We start from the raw sequence: 19268 nt of genomic DNA, 5'->3' as shown, positions 1-19268 counted from the left end.
TGGTCGAAAACACAAATATTTCTGAAGATTTTTGTGAAAATTCGCCAAAAAACGAAAACAGGATTTTCGATGCGAAAATGACTTAGGCGAAAATTCGCAAGCAACACTGCTACATGCTACATTAGCACTATCCAGGAGCGCCACAGGGAGGATTCCCAATGCCCCCTTTTTATACAACCGGAGGGACCGCGGGAACCACAGCGGCACCCCGGAGGGGGAGGCTAGGTGCCCCAGGCGACCCCCCCCAAGCGTGGCCAGCGCCAGGAAGAGCCGTCTGCACCCACCTCCCAATATTAAAAACAGGCACTTACCTTAACGTCCATTGCGTTCTGCTACATGCGCATTAATTTTCTCATGGAAAGCATTTTTTGCAGTTTGTATCCTTTGGAGGCAGGTGGTGGATGGCTTGCTCCGGTGGTGTGAGCCCTGGAGTGAGTTGTCTGCACCTGTCCTCCCCCCCCCCCCCCCCTCTGGAGTGCTGTATGTGAGCCAGCCCTGAGCTCTAAAGCTCAGGGTGACCCATGCTTCACTCCTTTCTCATGTGGTGCCCCCAAGTTAATGCGCATGTAGCAGAACGCAATGGACGTTAAGGTAAGTGCCTGTTTTTAATATTGGGAGGTGGGTGTGGACGGCTCTCCCCGACGCTGGCCACGCTTGGGGGGGGTCACCTGCGCCTCCCCCTCCGGGGTGTCGCTGTGGTTCCCAGGCAGTGAGAGAGCCTGGGACCCTGTGGTCCCCCCTGTTGTATAAAAGGGGGGCATTGGGAATCCTCCCCGTGGCGCTCCTGGATAGTGCTAATGTAGCATGTAGCAGTGTTGCTTGCGAATTTTCGCCTCGAAAATCCCGTTTTCGTTTTTTGGCAAATTTTCACGAAAATCTTCAGAAATATTTGCGTTTTCGACCAGCATCGAAAATTCATTGAATGCGGATGCTTATGCCCTTGTGCGGAAAAATGTCCACAATAATCCGCATGGAATTCAATCTATGCGGACGTTTATACGGAAAAATGCCCGCAATAATGCGCAAGAAACTTCTCTGAATGCGGGCGCTAATGCCCTTATGTGGAAAATGCCCGCAATCATACGCAAGTAAGGCGAAAATGACTGGCCTTAGGCAAAAATTAACGTGAAAAAATTAGATGGAAAATTTGCCTGTCAAAACGAAATTAGGCGAAAATTCGGTAAAAATTTATCGAAACAAATTTTTGCATTTTCGCTCATCACTGGCATGTAGCAGGGTGACCGCTTTGCAGTATTGGTTTTTTGACCCTGCATAGTTTGGCATGCAAAAGCAAATGCATATTTGCATGAGCATTGCCTCATGAATAGCCAATTAGGCTAGATTTGCAAAGCCAGACTTGCTAGGGTAGGCCTCTTTTCCACGGACAGTTGATAGGCAGTAACATGCCTCTCAAACTCTTACAACTGCTCACTACTGCCTGGTAACAGCTTGCTGCTGCCTGGAAACTGCTTGTTGCTGCCTGGTATCTGCTTGCTGCTGCCTGGTAACTGCTTGCTGCTGCCTGGTAACTGCTTGCTGCTGCCTGGTAACTGCTTGCTGCTGCCTGGTAACTGCTTGCTGCTGCCTGGTAACTGCTTGTTGTTGCCTGGTATCTGCTTGCTGCTGCCTGGTAACTGCTTGCTGCTGCCTGGTAACTGCTTGCTGCTGCCTGGTAACTGCTTGCTGCTGCCTGGTAACTGCTTGCTGAGCACACAGCTCAACAGTCTGTGGAAAAGAAGCCTAAAACTTGGTGATTGAGCACGCATACATTTTCTCATGCAAAGTACTTCTTGCTCGAAGGTTGAGGCACTTAGTCTATTATATATATAGATTACTACTATTCAAAGCATCTATATAAGTAAATATTATCAGCACAGGTCCAATAAAGAGCTAATACTGTGGGGATGACCCCTCGGGGCTCCTATGGCACAAGGGCCCCGATGCGGTCACTACTTCTGCAACCCCCATTGCTATGTCACTGTAAATTAAGCCAATTTTTAGGGGGAAGCCAATTAACTTATCTGTATGTTTTTCGATTGTGGGAGGAAACCAGAGTGCCCGGAGGAAAGCCACACAGACATGGGGAGAACATACATACTCCTTGCAGATGTTACCGTAGCAGGGATTCGAACCGGGGACCCAGTGCTGCAAGGCTGACTGAAAATGATCGCCGTTTTCCTCCGCTCAGTCCCGTTCTCCTGGGCGACTTCAAACCTGGACATACCATGCCGTGTATGAGCAGTATGTCCGTTCTGCTCCCCTGCACACGCAGAGTGATGTCACTGGACAGGAGCGCACTCGCTCCCCCAGCGTCTCCAATCAGCATTCACACCACTATACAGGAGCGAGCGTGCTCCTATCCTGTGACATTGCATACTGCAGTATGTCCAGAATTGGGTTGGCCCAGGAGAACAGGACTGAGCGGAGGAGAATGGTGAATGACAAAGGGGAACAGGAGGCGTGGTAAGTATTTGATTATGCCCCCCTACCCAATGCACCTTCACTTTTTACCTTACCTTTTGGCTCTGGTAACCTTTAAAGACTTTCCCCTGTAATATGTACCAAGGCTCTGGAAGCATGTCCACCATGCAAAGGTCTGATTAGAGGAAAAACAGGTCAGCCCAGAGCCGATCCTTGATACTCAATGACTGTGAAATCAGCAGAACTAATAAATATACCTACCTTGGTCTGGAAATCAATCAATCAGGAAGCCTTAAGGCAGCCATGGAGGCGCTAAAAGCGAAAGCATGCCGAACGTTCTATGCCATCAGGAAAGAACTGTACCACCTCAAACCACCAGTAAAGGTCTGGCTGAAAGTATTTGACAGTGTCATCACCCCAATCCTACTGTATGGAAGTGAAGTATGGGGCCCCACCACCTACCCAGACCAATCAAAATGGGAATCCAGCCCAACAGAAATATTCCGCCTGGAGTTCTGCAAACACCTTCTCCATGTCCGTTGGAGTACCTCAAACAATGCCTGCCGAGCTGAGCTGGAGAGATTCCCATTACTGCTTGAGATACAGAAGAGAGTGTTCTCCTTCTGGACCCACCTACAGAGCAGCAGCCCTGACTCACCCAACTACAAAGCCATGCTGCTCAATGAAGACCAAGAAAAGCCATCTGCACTGAAAGTAGTGGTCAGCTCTATACTCTCTCCAACCCCCGACCCACAGATCATAACAAAAATCCAGATAAAACACACCACAGCCAAGAGCAAAGAGGACTATGTGGAAAAATGGAGGCGTGAAATAAAACAATCACAAAAGCTAACCATATAGCAGTCTCTACAAAGAGAATATAAAATGGCCCCATACCTGGAAAAGCTCCAAAACTATCAAGAGAGGAAAATCCTGAGTGCCTACAGATTTAGTGCTCCCAACCTCGAAATAGAGTCTGGGAGACACAGACAGACGTACAAACCCAGGGAGGAGAGACTATGCCAACACTTTGAGCAGAAGACCCTTGAGGATGAAAGCCACTTCCTGCTGCACTGCCCCAAATATACTGCAACCAGGGACACTTACTAAGAAATTGTTGGAACTATTCCCAGACTTTCTCACATTAGAAGATGAGAGAAAAACATATATTCTACTGGGAGAAGAGGAACCCACAGTGACAATGTCACAGCATGCCACAGACTGAGAGGAGCATAACGGAACTGTAAACCTAAAAAATGTCCACAGACTGCTTAGCCATTGTCCCCCTACCCCACCCCCTTCCATGTCCCCCTTTTCCCCTTGCTTTGGCAATACCTGTAATGAATCTTGGTCATGCCAATAAAGCTATGATTTGATTGATTTGATTTGATGTCTACTGTCTTGAACAGATATTTTATGGCTTTGGTCTTTGGACGCGGGAAAGTGATATCCCACAATCTCCTTCCATTTAAATAAAAGCAATACTGTTTCTTAGCTTGCTGTTGTTTCCAAGATGAACCAGAGAAATAAACCATTCTTTTACTCGTAGCTGTGTCAAAAAACCTTTCCAATAATGGAAGTCACCTGTCAAAGAGCAATAACTCTACATCCTGCACTAACTGATAGATCCATCACACTTAAAAGGATGTGGTGTTAATATTCAAACACATTTCCTAGTAAATTATTGTCTACTTTAGAGGTGACATGATGACTGATCTATAGACAAGGGCCTCATATTCCGTACTGTATGTGTGATAATAAGAGAGATGAGAGATCCTTCTGCATTAAAATGTAGACTTTGTGCCATTACTCTCCGTGATTGTTATTGTCACCAGTAAAACTGTCACTGAGGTCAACCGCAATATGCTCTCCTTCTGGGAAGACTGAATCTGAGTGGCCTACTAAACACCTTGTTCCATCTCCGTCATCTGCTGAACTACAGACAAGCTAATAAGACTTTTGGGGATTTGTCTTCTCACTGTCAAGCATTCTTTCAGAAACTAGGATACATAAATAAATCAGCTGCATGGGAACAAAAAGTAATGCTACAATAATCTGGAAAATATTAAAGGTATAATTCTCTATTAGGCAAACGTTTTATTAATGTAAGGGATCATCCGCCATCCCTTTATACAGGCTTAATAAATGGCATAGAAGAGTATTGGCTGAATAGCTGCCACACTTACTGCCCCCGATATCCAGCGCCGATTTCTCATTCATCAAAGGACGACATCCCAGCGGACTTCCGGGATCAGTGCCCTCGGTTAGCGCAGCCATAAATTACTAGGCGTGCATGCCCTCAGTTCTTTTATTTGAATGACAGGAGGTGTGGCTTCAGCACTGCTCAACTCTGACAAATCAGCATTCAGTATTGTTGCATTTTAGTGCCTGCCACGCCGTCCTTAGTCCTGTCATGTGAGCCCTGTCAGTTCAGCCCTGTTATGTCAGTCCTGTCAGTCCAGTCCTGTCACGTCAGCCCTGTCAGTCCAGTCCTGTCACGTCAGCCCTGTAAGTTCAGTCCTGTCACGTCAGCCCTGTAAGTTCAGTCCTGTCACGTCAGCCCTGTCAGTTCAGTCCTGTCACGTCAGCCCTGTAAGTTCAGTCCTGTCACGTCAGCCCTGTCAGTTCAGTCCTGTCACACCAGTCCGATCACTTCAGTACTTATTCTCCTTCCCCAACGGTAAGTTAACCCCTCCTGTTCTTATCTCTGGTGGGGCAGTCTTGGTGAGCACCAGGCTGCAAAGTAGTCGCCACCCATTTGGGGGTGGCGGCCCATCATCTCTTTCGCTGGTGAAGACCTGTGCTCACTTAGACTCCACACCCTGGGAGTGCCCGCAAAAATCACCAGTGCCAAGATCACCAGGACCCTGATAATAGCTCTGTGTTGGATTAGCTGGCCATTTGGTCAAACAGGTCCAAATTCTTTGGGTTGGTGAATTTGAACACAAATTTTTACCGAATTGCATTAAAAGTCATTCACGCCAATTTTAGCATTCAACAGCAAAGTCCCCATAAATGCTAAAAATACCAAATTTGCTAGGTACAGGGGTAACAATGAGAAATGATTATTTCACCCCTAGGTTCCATTGGTTAGTGTAATATTATGGCAAGTTCAAAGATACATTTGCCAGGGGTGCCCAGTCAGTCAGAGGTGAGTGTGATGTGTGTGTAGGCAGTGAGAATAGTGTCAGGACAGGCAGTTGTGGGTGCGCTGGTGCCAGTGGGAGGTGGGTGTGATACGTGCCTACTGAATTTTCAAAGTTGAATCAGGTTTTTTTTTGAGTCAGCTAAAGTCCGACTTCAAACAGACCTATTTGGTCGGATATAAGGACAACCCAAATCCGAACTCCAATACCAGTATAGTGTTTAGAATGCTTAGAAATATATTTGTAGGTAAACAGCAGCAGTCACTTGACAGCAACAGCTCCATGAGGGTCTTTGCAGATGCACTGGAGCCCTTCTGCATGTTGAAAGGAGTAGTAAGCACTGTCACACTCAACTCCTCCTCCACAGGGGTAAACAGAAGATCGGTGCAGCCAGGGAGGTCAGAGAGGAGTTTGGACAAAATCTTCTCATAGACTGTGAAAGAGATCCACTCTGTCGTTGGGTGACTGTGGTTAGTCCTCCACCACTTAAAGGGAACCTTAACTGGCGAGGAAAAATAAATTCACTTACCTGGGGGCTTTCCCAAGCCTCCTGCAGCCATTCGGTGCCCGCGCCGGTCCTTCGGTGCCCTCCGGTCTCCCTCCGCCGCTAAGTTTCGTTTTCGGACGACTGCCAGTCGTCCTCGGGCCACTTCCGCATTCCTTGTCGTAAACTGCAGTAAAGCGCGTCCGCATGACGCGTTTGGCGTCATGCACATGATGCGTTTGGCGTCATGCGGACGCGCTTTACTGCAGTTTACGACGAGGAATGCGGAAGTGGCCCGAGGACGACTGGTAGTCGTCCGAAAACGAAACTTAGGGAGACCGGAGGGCACCGAAGGACCGGCGCGGGCACCGGACGGCTGCAGGAGGCTTGGGAAAGCCCCCAGGTAAGTGAATTTATTTTTCCTCGCCAGTTAAGGTTCCCTTTAAAACGACTCAACTTACATTGTTTCATGCATTTTAAAGTTGTCTTCATGTACAACATTTTTGTAGTTACATGTTACTGTGTTGTATCAACTGTTGTAAGGTCCTTTCACACTAAGGAGAAAAATACAGTGTTTACTGGAATGCAATTAAATGTAAAAATGGACAAACAGAACGCAAATGTATGACGCAATCACCTGACTACAAATGCAAAGTCCCAATTCTCTGTATTTTTCCGCAGCTGAACCACAAAACACGGCACAAACAGGACAAATCTGGTGCAATGGAAGCCTAAGGGGACAGGCGGTTATTTAGCAAAGCTACACATGCTAGGCAGAGGCCTGGGCCTGCTGTGTGTTAGGGGGTCTGGCTAACACCTTCTTTAACTTCGTGTCACCTTATAATAAACAGTGGCAGTCAGGGAGAACCTAAGCTGCTTACTTGCCTAAGGCTCCATTTTGCCTCAATCCATCCGTGTGATTTATGTTTGAAGAATTTACTGAGCTGGCAATTGTTACAACATATACTAAATGTCTTTGCTCCATAATGGTAAAGGTCCATTTCATCTATTCCTTTATTTCGCAATGTATATATATTTCATAGTGAATGGTGTGCTTGGCATGGTTCTATGGTGCCCCCTTCACCTGACTGTACCTTAGGCAGCTGCCTAGCCTGGCCATACCAAAAAATTGCGGTGTTGTTTTCATCTCTGTTGGTATAATAATACATATCACATAACTGAAAAAGCCGGCAACCCGTTTTGCTTCACGTTTACAGCAACACAACATTGTCACAAAATGTTTTTCTTTAACATAGAAAAGTTTACAGCATGCCACCTGCTATTCTGCAGCCTACTTTTACTGTCCAAAATCTGCTGCAGCTTTTAGTCCATAAAATATTTCAGAGCAGCCAGCATTTATAGGGTACATAAGAAGAATACCCCCGGCGTACTACTCACCGCCACTCACAGCTGTATATGCTATGCTAGCAGAATAATCAGGTTTATGGGTGTTTAGGAGTTGCCAGGCAATGGAAGTGGCATAAAACTTAGCGGGAGGATGTTAAAAGAAAGTAGGAACATATGTACAGAGAGCACATAATGATTGCACATATACCTAAATATTCACTCACCCATGGAGCTCTGGACTGTGTGCTTAGAGCAGTGGAATAAAACCTGTTGCTGGGTAAATCCAAATGATGTCATACTCTGTTTAAATACAGAACTTATCTATAGCTTTACTGCATAATGCTTAAAGTGTACCTGAGACAAGGGGAAACAAAACATTTATACATACCTGAGGCTTCCTCCAGCCCCTCCTTGCCGTGGTCTAAAGCCTCCTAGATCTTCCTCTAGCAGCCCTGTTCTCCGCAGCCAGTCGGGTGTACTGTGCATACGCAGCCCCAGGGCCGGGACGAGGCATAGGCTGGAGAGGCTCCAGCCTCAGGGCGCAGTGTAGGAGGGGGCGCACAATTCATTCAGCTGTCATTCCTAATTGTGTATGAAGCAGAAAGAAATAAGAAAAGGTGATACATAGCAGTGACTGCAAGCCAGATAACTAGATATTAAGGTGTTGGGGAGGTTGTAGTCTAATAGCAATCAGTGTGTGACAGCTGGGGTGGGAGGGATGGAGGGGCGCACTTTGGTGTCTCAGCCTTGGGTGCTGGAGGACCTTGTCCCTGCTCTGCGCAGCCCAGTCACACAAGCCAGTCCCGCCGCGCGCCCGTCTGAAGGCTGACTGAGCCATGAGGAGAGGGGAAATTCCCCTCCCACTTGATCAGTTAACTCTATGTGTAGCTCTGTGTGTGACAGAGAGAACAGCTGCAGATCCTGTGTCCTGTGTTTCTGACTGAAGTGTCTGAAGAGAGCAGAGGAAATGTAACTAATTGTCACAGCTTTGTCATACTGTTTTTGCTTTCAGAGTTTGATATTTGCTTTCTGTAGTCTGATATGCAACTCTGGCTGTGCATTGAAGCAGACATCCCTTCTGCAATTGATTTGTCCCAATATAGCTAAATCCTACCCTCAATAAATTACAGCTTTTGCCTCTGATATTTAACATGAAAAGTAGGAAAATGTTTACACAGCTACTTAGACATTATTTGCACATTGTCATTGTAGAACACTTGGGTATTGATATTGTTCCTTTAAATAATCTTATGAGATAATGAATTGTATTTGTAGTACAGCTAAGAAATGCAACATTAGTTGCAAAGAAAAGAGTCTAATTGTTTTCCAGTACAGGAAGCGTTATTAAAAAAAAACCTTTTAATAAAACAGTTGTTATCCATGCAAAAGAGCTTCTCTGAGCTCTTCGACCCAACTTGGGTCCAAAACAGTCCTGTTTTCTGAGGCACTTCAAGGGAACCTAAAACAAGAGGGATATAGAGCCTGCCATATTTATTTATTTTTAAACAATGCATATTGCCTGGCTGTCCGGCTCATCTTCCTCCTTTAATACTTTTAGCCATAGACCCTGAACAAGCATGCAGATAAAGTGCTCTGACTGAAGTGTGACTGGATTAGCTGCATGCTTGTTTCAGGTGTGTGATTCAGACACTACTGCAGCCAAAAGAGATCAGCACGACTGACAAGCAACTGGTATTGCTTAAAAGGAAATCAATATGGAAGCATCACTTTTTTAAACAGCCAAGGAAGAGTGAGAGACAGCTTGAGATAAGGTATTACTGCAGGAAAGTTCAAAGAGACATTATTTCTGCTTTGTTCTATAACTTAAAAGACAGAATGGGGTTTTAAAACTGCAACTGTGACAGTACTTGCAGCAGTAATCAGGTGTTGCTGCTCACAGTGAGGACTTGCTACAGGTTTCTATTGGGAGTGATAACACAGGGTTACTGCTGCTTGGCCAGCAGGTGGATTTCCTCAGCTTTTCCACCTCCCAGTCCGACACTGCTCTAACTTGTTCTCACCTGTCTGTTTGCAGCATATTTACTATGTAATTAAACAAGGAGAAAGCCTCTGAATACATTTATTTTTGTTTGCATTGTAGAGTGGAATGGGGCAGCTGCAAGTTACAAGTGAAGGTCTTCATCTGGAGGGAGAATCAGAGTTCCTCTATCCCCTATATGCCAAAGAAATCCGATCAAGACAGGTACGTTTCTCGAGTGCAACTATGGATTTCTTATGGAGAGAAAATATACTTTATGAAAGAAGTGTTGTCTATGTGTCCAGATGTGTACTCAAAGATCTACTACAGCCACTCTGTAGACTAACCAGAGCAGGATCATCCGCAAGGCAACCTTGGCAACAGGGCCGGCCTTAGGTTTCACAGCGCCCTGAGCGAAACCTGATTTTTGTGCCCCCCTTCATCCTCTTCCCACACACACACACACAGGGCCGGAGCTACCATAGGAAAAAATGGGCAATTGCCCCAGGGCCCCAGAGCCTGTAGGGGCCCCCAAGTTCTCCCTCCCCATCTTAACTTTTGCTCCCCAGGGACTCCGCAGAGTCTGTTAAGTTGGGAGGTGATTGGAGGAGGGCCAGCAGCCAGCTCAAGGGCCCAGGAGGGAAATTTGGCTGCAACAAAAGGCCTCTAATGACGCTTTTTTGGTTCGGGGGTGTCTGTTGGGGGGCCCCCAGGCTAATTTTGCCCTAGGGCCCAATTGTTACTTGAACCGGCCCTGCACACACACGCCCACGCCCATATGCAATTTACCTTTACTCCTGTGATATCTCCTAGGACAGTGGTTCCCAACCTTTTTGACGTCGTGACACATCACGCCAAATGCTCAGATCTCTGTGACACGTCACATATGTCTAATAGGAAAAATACTATTAATAACCACGAATGGATGGAAAGAGAGCATTATCCTGAAGGCTAGAACCTTTCAGGAATATTAATAAAAACAATCAGTGGGACAGTTAGCCGCCCCCCCCCCCCCCATTTAGAACCACGCGTTATAGCCGCAGCGCGCCCCCCAAAAACAAAAAAGCCCCCCGATCTCATGTGTAGGTGCCCTCAATATAGGTTGCCAAGCATAGGTGCCCTCAGTATAGGAAGTCAGTTGAAGGTCTCCATCGCCCCCATAGGTAGCCAGGCGTAGGTGCCTCCAGTATAGGTAGCCATGTGTTGGTGCCCTCATTAAAGGTAGCCAGCTATAGTTGCCCCCAGTATAGGAAATCAGGTGTAGGTGCCCTCAGTATAGGTAACCAGCTATTAGGCGCCCCCTTGGAAGCCGGCTCCCTGAGCGACTGCTCTGGTCGCACAGGTCAAAGGCCGGCTATGCTTGGCAGGTGCTCGGGGCCTATTGGGTGTCAAGGATCCCATCAGCCACCTTCCCTGACCACTCACCATCCCAGCTTACCATTAGGACCATAAGGGGTGCCACATTGCCTAGGGCCCCATTTCTTCTTAATCTCTCTCTGAGACTAGCCCAAAAGAAGTATTCATTGACTTCTGTAGATATGGTGGAATCAGTTGAAAAGGGCACCTGAGCCATTGACTTTAATTTAATTTCTGCAGATCTCAGCTACAATGTGGTGAAAAGGGCGCCTGGTGTAGCCAAGATTAGGGATGCTGATTCGGATTTCACGGAATTGAAATTTCCCAATTTCCGATCGTGATACTGAATTTCTGATTGGAACTCGGATTTCTGCAGAAATACTGCATTACTGCAATTCGGTAATTTTAGTCCAATCAGAGAACTCAAAATCAATGGACCAATGAGAGAATGCAGAAACAACTCGAAAGTATTTAGCCAATCAGAGTATGCAAAAAATGTAAAAACAAAAAACAAAAACACTACTCGGAAATCAGAAACCGATCGGAAATCGGATTTTCGTAGAAATACTGCATTACCACAACTCGGTACTTTTAGCCCAATCATAAAACTCGGAGGCATTGGACCAATCAGAGAATGCAGAGTCAACTCAGAAGTATTTGGCCAATCAGACAAGGCAAAAAATGACCCAAAAAAAACACTACTCGGAAATCCGAACTCAGAAATCGGAAACCGATCAGAAATCCGTGAAATCGGTAATCAGCATTGGCGGAAATCGGAATTTCTGCAGAATCAGAAATCGATATTTCCGACCATCCCTAGCCAAGATGCCAAATTTGGCTACAAAGGTCGCCTGGTATTGCTATAATGCTAAATTCATCTTCAACGGGTGCCTGGTGTAGCCGAAACGCCAAATTTGTCTACAACGGATGCCTGGTGTAGCCGAAATGCTAAATTTGTCTACAAAGGGTGCCTGGTGTAGACAAAAAGCTAATTATAGTTTATAAAAAGGATGCCGTTTTAGGCGAAATTTGTTAGGCTATAAAAGGATGCTGGATCTAGCCTAGAAAAGTGATTACTATGACCTAACTTCTCCCTACTCTCACACAGAACCCTCCCCTGGTTTCTCCCTCCCGGATTCCTCCAGGAATCTGACATCTAGGCTAATGTCACGTCACACATAGGCTTCAATTGACGAAGCATTCATTAACTACTTGCCGACCGTTCCACGTCAATTGGCATGAACGCGGCGGCAACCTCCACGCTGATTGGCGATCGCCGCTCAGAGACTGTTAGACGGCGAAACCGCCGTCTAATAATTGCGTACAGTACTGCGATCTGCAGCAGCACTATACTGGGGACAGCCATGTGACACGGCTGCCCCCTCTATTGATGCAGAAGTCATCCGCTGTCATAGGCTGAAGCCTATGACAGCCGATCACGCTGATTGGCTGGCGGGGGGATGGAGGGTGCGGGCTGAAAAAAAAATAGTAATATTTAGTATACAAATAATCAAATATTTATTTAAAAAAAAAATAAACTTTGGAGGAGCGATCAGACCCCACCAACAGAGAGCTCTGTTGGTGGGGAGAAAAGGGGGGGGGGGGGGGGGGGCGGGGATCACTTGTGTGCTGAGTTGTACGGCCCTGCAGCTTGGCCTTAAAGCTGCAGTGGCCAATTTCAAGAAAAAGGGCCTGGTCTTTAGGGGGGTTAACACTGCGGTCCTCAAGTGGTTAAAGGACCACAAAAATTGTAAAATATAAAATACATGTAAACACATATTAAAAAGAAGTACAGGTAGTCCCCGACTTACCAACGCCCGACTTTCGAACGACCCACCAATACGAACGGCATGGATTCTGTGTTTCCACGGGAACAAGCCAACATTTTTTTTTTTCAATTTGGACTTGTAGTTTTTGAGAAAATCAATTTTAAAACAATTTAAAGAAAAATAGACTTTTAAACTTGTATAAACAGGTACAGAGGACAGAGGTGACACAGAGGGGAACACGGGAGGCACAGAAGAGGTAGAAGGGACAGAGATGGCACAGTGTTCTGACTTAAGAACAGATTCAGGTTAAGAACTAACGTACAGTCCCTATCTCGTTCGTTAACTGGGGACTACCTGTATGTTTCTTCCAGAGTAAAATGAGCTATAAATTACATTTCTCCTATGTTGCTGTCACTTACGGTAATTAGTGCAAATCAGACAAAACTGACAAGTTTTTGACTAGTCCATCTCTTCAGGGGGATTCTCAGTAATTTATTTCCTTTTTACAATGCACTCCCTGGAAGGGGTCTATACAAACTAAAATTACAGACTAGCGAGGTAAAATACCAACTTGTGAGGTAAATACCTCATAAATGTCAATTCACAAAGAATTTCACATGTGGCAAAAGAAGTGAGATGTTCAATATCTTATCTCCAGCCTGAAGCTGTCTTTAAAGGTGCCCATACATCTAGCACTGAGGGGCAGATTTGACTAAGAGGCAGATCTCTCTCTGATCAAATCACGATCGGAGAGTGATCTGTCAGCTGCCCATACACCACAGGCTGATATCCGATCATTTTCGGCATGAAATCTGGCGGGAATACAGTGAGGTTGCCTCACTGCCCCGTCACTGTCCCCTCTAGTGTAAAATGTGCCCCCCCCCCGGTACCCCGTACATGTATACTTTACCTGTCGGTGTCTGCCGCTGGCTCCATCTCCGCATTCCTCCTCATATACACACACCCCACGTGGTTGCTCGTGAAACATGGGCGTGTATGTCACATCACACAGGCACCCACATTATGCCGGCAAGCACGTGGGGTGTGTATATGAGGGAAAGCGTGAAGGCAGCGGCAGACACCGACAGGTAAAGTATTCATGCACCGGCTAAACATGTGCGCGTGTGTGACAAAGATTGCAGAGGAAGAGGTGGACACTGACAGGGAAAGTTTTCATACACGGGGCACCAGGGAGCACATTTTACACTATGGGGGACAGCACCGAGAGTTCCGTCACGTTCGTCGCTCGTCCTGAAATCACATGCCATTACCTCAACATACGTGATCGAGTAAGTTGGTGAAAAAGTGCTATCAAATTTATTTTGAGTGTTTTCTTGCTTGCTGGTGGCTTAAAGGGCATTTTATAACAAGTTGTGAAAATATCACCAAGGAGAAAACTCTGGAGAAAAAGTGAATTGCATATGGGCCACAAAATAATTTGGGCAGTACTTTTTCACCTATTTTTTGGTACTTTTTCAATTGCAAAGTACTAAAAAGTTATTTTAAAGAGAATATTAAAAAAAAATCTCCTAGGAGAAAACTGAGGAGAAAAAGTGAATTGAATAAGGGCCCAGGTGCCAGTAATACATGAAATACTTTATTCAATAACATGCAGGGACAAACAAGGGATAAAACTCTGACAAAACTTTCAATTAAAAATGTTTTTTCCTACTTTTTATTACCCATACAGGTACCATATTTGCTTTTGTGCACAAGTAATAGTGTTTGTTTACAAATAATTAGTTCCCAAAATACAGTTTGTCTGCTCTGAAAGCTGCCATTGCATCTTATTCCATAGCTGCTGTATTTGTATATTATAATGTATCCAGAGATCACTTCTCAGTTATCTCTGGTTCTACAATGTGTTTCAGCAGGCTGCTAGCTGTATACTAAGGCTCGGTGCACATTAGCCAACAGAACCGACCATACTGTTCCGTGGTCAGTTCCGCTGAATGGACAAAAAATGCAGCAGGACCGTTTCGCTCAGTGGAACGTAAACAGAAGGTTTTGCAGCACAATGGGATCCTATGGAAAACAGACATTTTACAGCACATTGACTGTAAAAACTGACCCTTTTTTCAGGATGTGAACCAGGCCTAATTGTAGCAATTGAAAACAAAAGTTTGCCTTCTTAAAACAGAAAGTATTTGCAATTATTCTCATTCCGACCTGAATAATTGCAAAATGCTTTCTGTTTTAAGAAGGAAAACCTTTTTTTTCCATAGCATTTTAGTAAGAGGGCTTTTTGGTCCATTGTAGCCCCTTACACTAGGAGCTCTGGTTCACCATGAGCTTTTTGGGTACTCTGTAACACTCATTGTAGAAAGACAGGAATGTAAACAAAAGTAAATGTTATCACCTTTCTTTGCAGCCAGTAGCTTAAAGTGAACCAGAGACGAAGCACCCTCATGTATTTTAACTTATATATCAGTGGGAACATTAGAGAACACACCTACCCTGCTTTCTGTTTCATTCTGCACTGCACAGCTTGTTTCTAATCAGCCCTGATAAAATGCCCGACTGAGCATTCAGTCTGGCTTTGCTATAATGACTCAGCTATAATGATTCCTGAGCAGAGCCAGCAGGCTTGGACTTGAAAAGACATGAAAGAACACAGACTGAGCTATATATTATTCCTGAGCAAAGCCAGACTGAATGCTCAGTCAGGGATTTTATCAGGGCTGATTAGAAGCAAGCTGTGCAGTGCAGAATGAAACAGAAAGCAAGGTAGGTGTTTTCTCTAATCTTCCCACTGATATATATGGTAAAATACGTGAGGATGCTTCGTCTCTGGTTCCCTTTAATGAGTTTTCCACTGAAACAAAAAAGTGCTATGTTTAACTGTTTCAATGCTGCTTTGCTGCAATTTTTTGTGGTAGTAGATTTTATGCTGTAAATAATCTTTTAAAACAAAGATGTAATGCTGAGTTCCATACCACTTTAAAATTCAAAATGTAGGTGTGGTGAGGGCATTGTGAGGACAAAGGGCTGTCCAAGGGAAACTCTGTGCAAAAGAGTTTTATTGTTCTCTACACTATATAATGGCAGTTATAAGTTTGTTCCGTGATTAGTTTTGTAACAGCATTTACAGGTAAATAACTTCATTCGGATTGAGATAATTGCACTTCTCTAGTAAACGAGAGTTGAAACGAATAAATTAAACTGTCCTCAGTCGTTTGTTTGACACAATGAATGAATTGTTCTCCCTGTTGCAAATTATTCACTTGTGTTATTTTACTTTGAACTGTTACCATTTTTCCTGGCTGGTTAGAGAACTATTTTATCTTCTTTAATTGGGGAATAACATATCTCCGCAGTCATTTCAACCAATGGATTAAATGTCACTATTAAAGACTGGTGATGTTAATAGAACTCTACTTTTTAACTAAATCCAATGTGATTTATTTTCTGTATGTTCCTTTGTGACATTTAATCTATTGTAATGAATGTCTTGTTAAGAGCATCCTCTCTATTTCCCTCTCGTTCACTGTGGTGTTCTCAATTACATTCACGGTTAATATCAAACTTCTCTGACTATGAAATATAATATTAGCACTGATTTGGAGTGGTAATTGGGTGTTACATTGGGCTTCATGTTCTAAATTCTTAGACAAGTGTACCTTTGCATTACTGATCATAAAATGCAGAAGTTTAGCCTCCAAGGGGCAGAGGCGTAGCTGCAGGGGTGCAGGGATGGCACATGCCATGGGCGCCTCTAAGAGCTGGGGGCACTACACTGCATCATTCCCACCCATTCAGATTCCTCCTCTTTCCCCCAGAGATTGCAGGAGCTGGCTGAGGCCATGGGTTAGTTCTGCTCTCTCCGGTGTTATGTGACCGGCCCTGCTTACAATTTACAGAATGTCTCCCTTTGACACAGACTGTCATTGGTAGCTTGCTGGGGTTTGGCCTGTTCTAGCACTGCTTACTAGTGAGATGACATACGAGACGATAGTGGGTTTTATACGTATATTATATCTAATAAGAAAGCCCTAGAAATCTGGGTCAGATCCTCAGAGACCAGATTCCAGCTTCCATAAGAAACTGTGAATAAGAAAAAGCTCTGATAAGTTTTGTGGACCTCTCCGTTGTCTTCTTATCCTGTTTCCTATAGACCATCAGTGTTATGTGAGGTCTAAAACATTCTTAAAACTATAGTATTATTAACCTATAGTAATATTTGCATATGTTTCTATGCAGGATAATGCCCTTCTCCTGCATTCCTCCCAGAACGTGACTGTAAACGCACGGAACGATGAGGGGAAGATCACTAGCAGACTGACAGTAGGTAAGTCAATGTTTCCTTTCTGCATTGTCTGAGTGTAGGTAACGCTCCACTATTTAGTGGTGTTTTTTTTTAGTTTTATTTCACCCTTGCAGACGGTTCAAATGTGTACCCACTACCTCCATCACAATATAGTACAGTCTCAGTTATCCAACACTGACGGGAATCGTCAGATGCCGGATAAATGTGCTTTCTGGTTGCTTGAGGCTCAATGTTAAATAGGCCTAGCAGTACTATACCACACTGCACTCTGTATTAAATATTAAAATACAGTAAGTGAAAGTGTATAACCTCAGAGGAACTGTGGAAGTCAGGCTTTAGGCAAAGCAGAGCCTACAGAAAGCTTAAAAGGGACCCTGAGCAAAGCTTTAAAAGAAAAATCTGCACTTATCTGGGGCTTCCTGCAGACCCCTGTAGCCCAAGAGGTCACTTAGTGGTCCCGCTGGCAGCCCCATTAGTGCAGCGACTTCAACCAAAGTCATGTGCAACTGCCTGTCCGCACACCCGGCTCGATTATGCACGCGTCGCCGTAAGCCTCCTGCGCATGAGTGGTTGTCGAAAGACTGAACCGCGCATGCACAAGAGGCTTGTGGTGACGTTCGTGTGATCAAGCCAGGTATGTGGACAGGCCACGCATGCGCAGTTGAGCATGATTTCGTCTGCACTCCACATTTTCGGAGTTGTCGCACTAACAGAGCTGCCAGCAGGACCACAGAGTGGGCCAAGAGGACGCCAAGGGACCTTGCGGGCTACAGAGTGGCTGGAGGAAGCCTCAGGTAATAGCAGATTTTTATTTTAAAGCTCTACTCAGGGTCACTTTAACAAGTTGGCATTCACCACTGTGAGTACTGCCTGCCGGCAATTTGTGCTGGTTGGGTGAGACTTCTGGTTAATTGAGTTCCAGATAACCAAGACTCTCCTGTATTAGGTATACAAAATACAGGATTGAAGTGGTGCTAGGTATAGCAAAAGATTATCCTCTATAATAAAACCCGTGTCCGTGCGCTGTACCTGTTTGTGCGCACTGCACAGCACGGACAACACTACACAGGTATAGCGTGGGACCAGGGAGCCGAGCGGGCGGTGTTTCAGCGGGCGGCCAGGTTTGCGGCGGGTCAGTGAGCAGCGTGCGCGCGCGGTCAGCGGGTGCGCGCATGCGCGGTGACACTGCAGCGGAGGTTGGAGGGGAGGAGAGGGAAGGTGGGAGGGGATGGGGATCCACACAGACCTAGAGCCCATTTTTAAACGGGCTTAGGTCACCTAGTTTTATATAAAATTATTTCGGGGGGGGGGTATAAAAAAAAAAACCTTCAGGCTGATCTCTTACTCGCCATCCACCTGCACTGCCTGGATCCTCCGCTATTTGGCCCCTAAAGTCCTTCAGTCAGGGCCAGTCAGAGCATGCGCAGTCCGGCTGTGCACTCCCACTCATCACGGTCCTGACACTGGGAGTGTTCTGAGCAGGCACAGAGTGCTCCCGGTGATGGGACTGCAATGGGGGTGCATGTGTGGTCGGGCCGCGCATGCGGAGTATGCCCCAGTCTGAAGTGCTTTGCGGGACAAATAAAGGAGGATCCAAACAATTCAAAAGTGGAGTTGGAACACCTTCAGTATTCCAGGGTGTTTGTTATAGGCAAAATTACTATTCGAAATACAGTTGCAAATATCATCAGCACACTTGCTTGCAATTTAAAGCACATTTTTTATTGTGCCAGTTCCACAAGAAAGTCCAACAATTGTTTCAGGGCCACACAGGGTCCCCCTTTATCAAGGTATGCGGTTACCATTACCAACCACACGCCTTGATAAATGGGGGCCCTGTGTGGCCCCTGAAACAATTGTTGGACTTTCTTGTGGAACTGGCACAATAAAAAGTGTGCTTTAAATTGCAAGCAAGTGTGCTGATGATATTTGCAACTGTAGAGGAGGATCCAGGGGGCGAGGGAGGACGGGGAGGGAGCGATCGGCCTGAAGAAGGTTGGAGGAAGCCCCAGGTACCTGGGGCTTGCTCCAGCCCCTTGCCTCCACCCCAATATCCCCTCTGTTGGAGATGCCCGGATGCCAGGGGCTGGAGAAAGCCCCAGGTAAGTAGTACTTTTTTTATTTCCTCGGATGTGTCCTTTACTGCGTTTATTTTTCCTCCATAGCAGTGGATTGTGAAAAAGCTTCAATTTTTTACCATATGCAGTAACAATAAAAAGTATGTGAACCCTTTAGAATTATATGGATTTCTGCACAAATTGATCATAAAATGTGATCTGATCTTCATCTAAGTTACAACAATAGATAATCACAGTCTGCTTAAACTAATACCACACAAATAATTGTTTCCATGTTTTTATTGAGCACACCATGTAAACATTCACAGTACAGGTAGAAAAAGTATGTGAACCCCTCGACTAATGACATCTCCAAGAGCTAATTGGAGTGAGGTGTTAGCCAGCTGGAGTCCAATCAATGAGATGAGATTGGAAGTGTTGGT

General features: G+C 45.3%; 1 protein-coding gene across 3 annotated transcripts in view; it reads left to right on the top strand.

The window, feature by feature from the left end:
- Positions 1 to 19268, top strand: part of SGCG (sarcoglycan gamma) — a 340821-nt gene that overhangs the window by 238280 nt on the left and 83273 nt on the right. For all 3 annotated transcript variants that reach the window (XM_068266947.1, XM_068266950.1, XM_068266948.1), the window contains exons 3-4: positions 9500 to 9601; positions 16702 to 16789. In XM_068266947.1, the coding sequence (XP_068123048.1) occupies positions 9500 to 9601; positions 16702 to 16789 (190 nt within the window). The remainder of the gene's footprint in view (positions 1 to 9499; positions 9602 to 16701; positions 16790 to 19268) is intronic.

The sequence above is a fragment of the Hyperolius riggenbachi genome, chromosome 2, assembly GCF_040937935.1.
Source record: "Hyperolius riggenbachi isolate aHypRig1 chromosome 2, aHypRig1.pri, whole genome shotgun sequence".
In the NCBI taxonomy this organism is placed as follows: domain Eukaryota; kingdom Metazoa; phylum Chordata; class Amphibia; order Anura; family Hyperoliidae; genus Hyperolius; species Hyperolius riggenbachi.
This window is presented reverse-complemented; position numbering and strand designations above follow the sequence as displayed.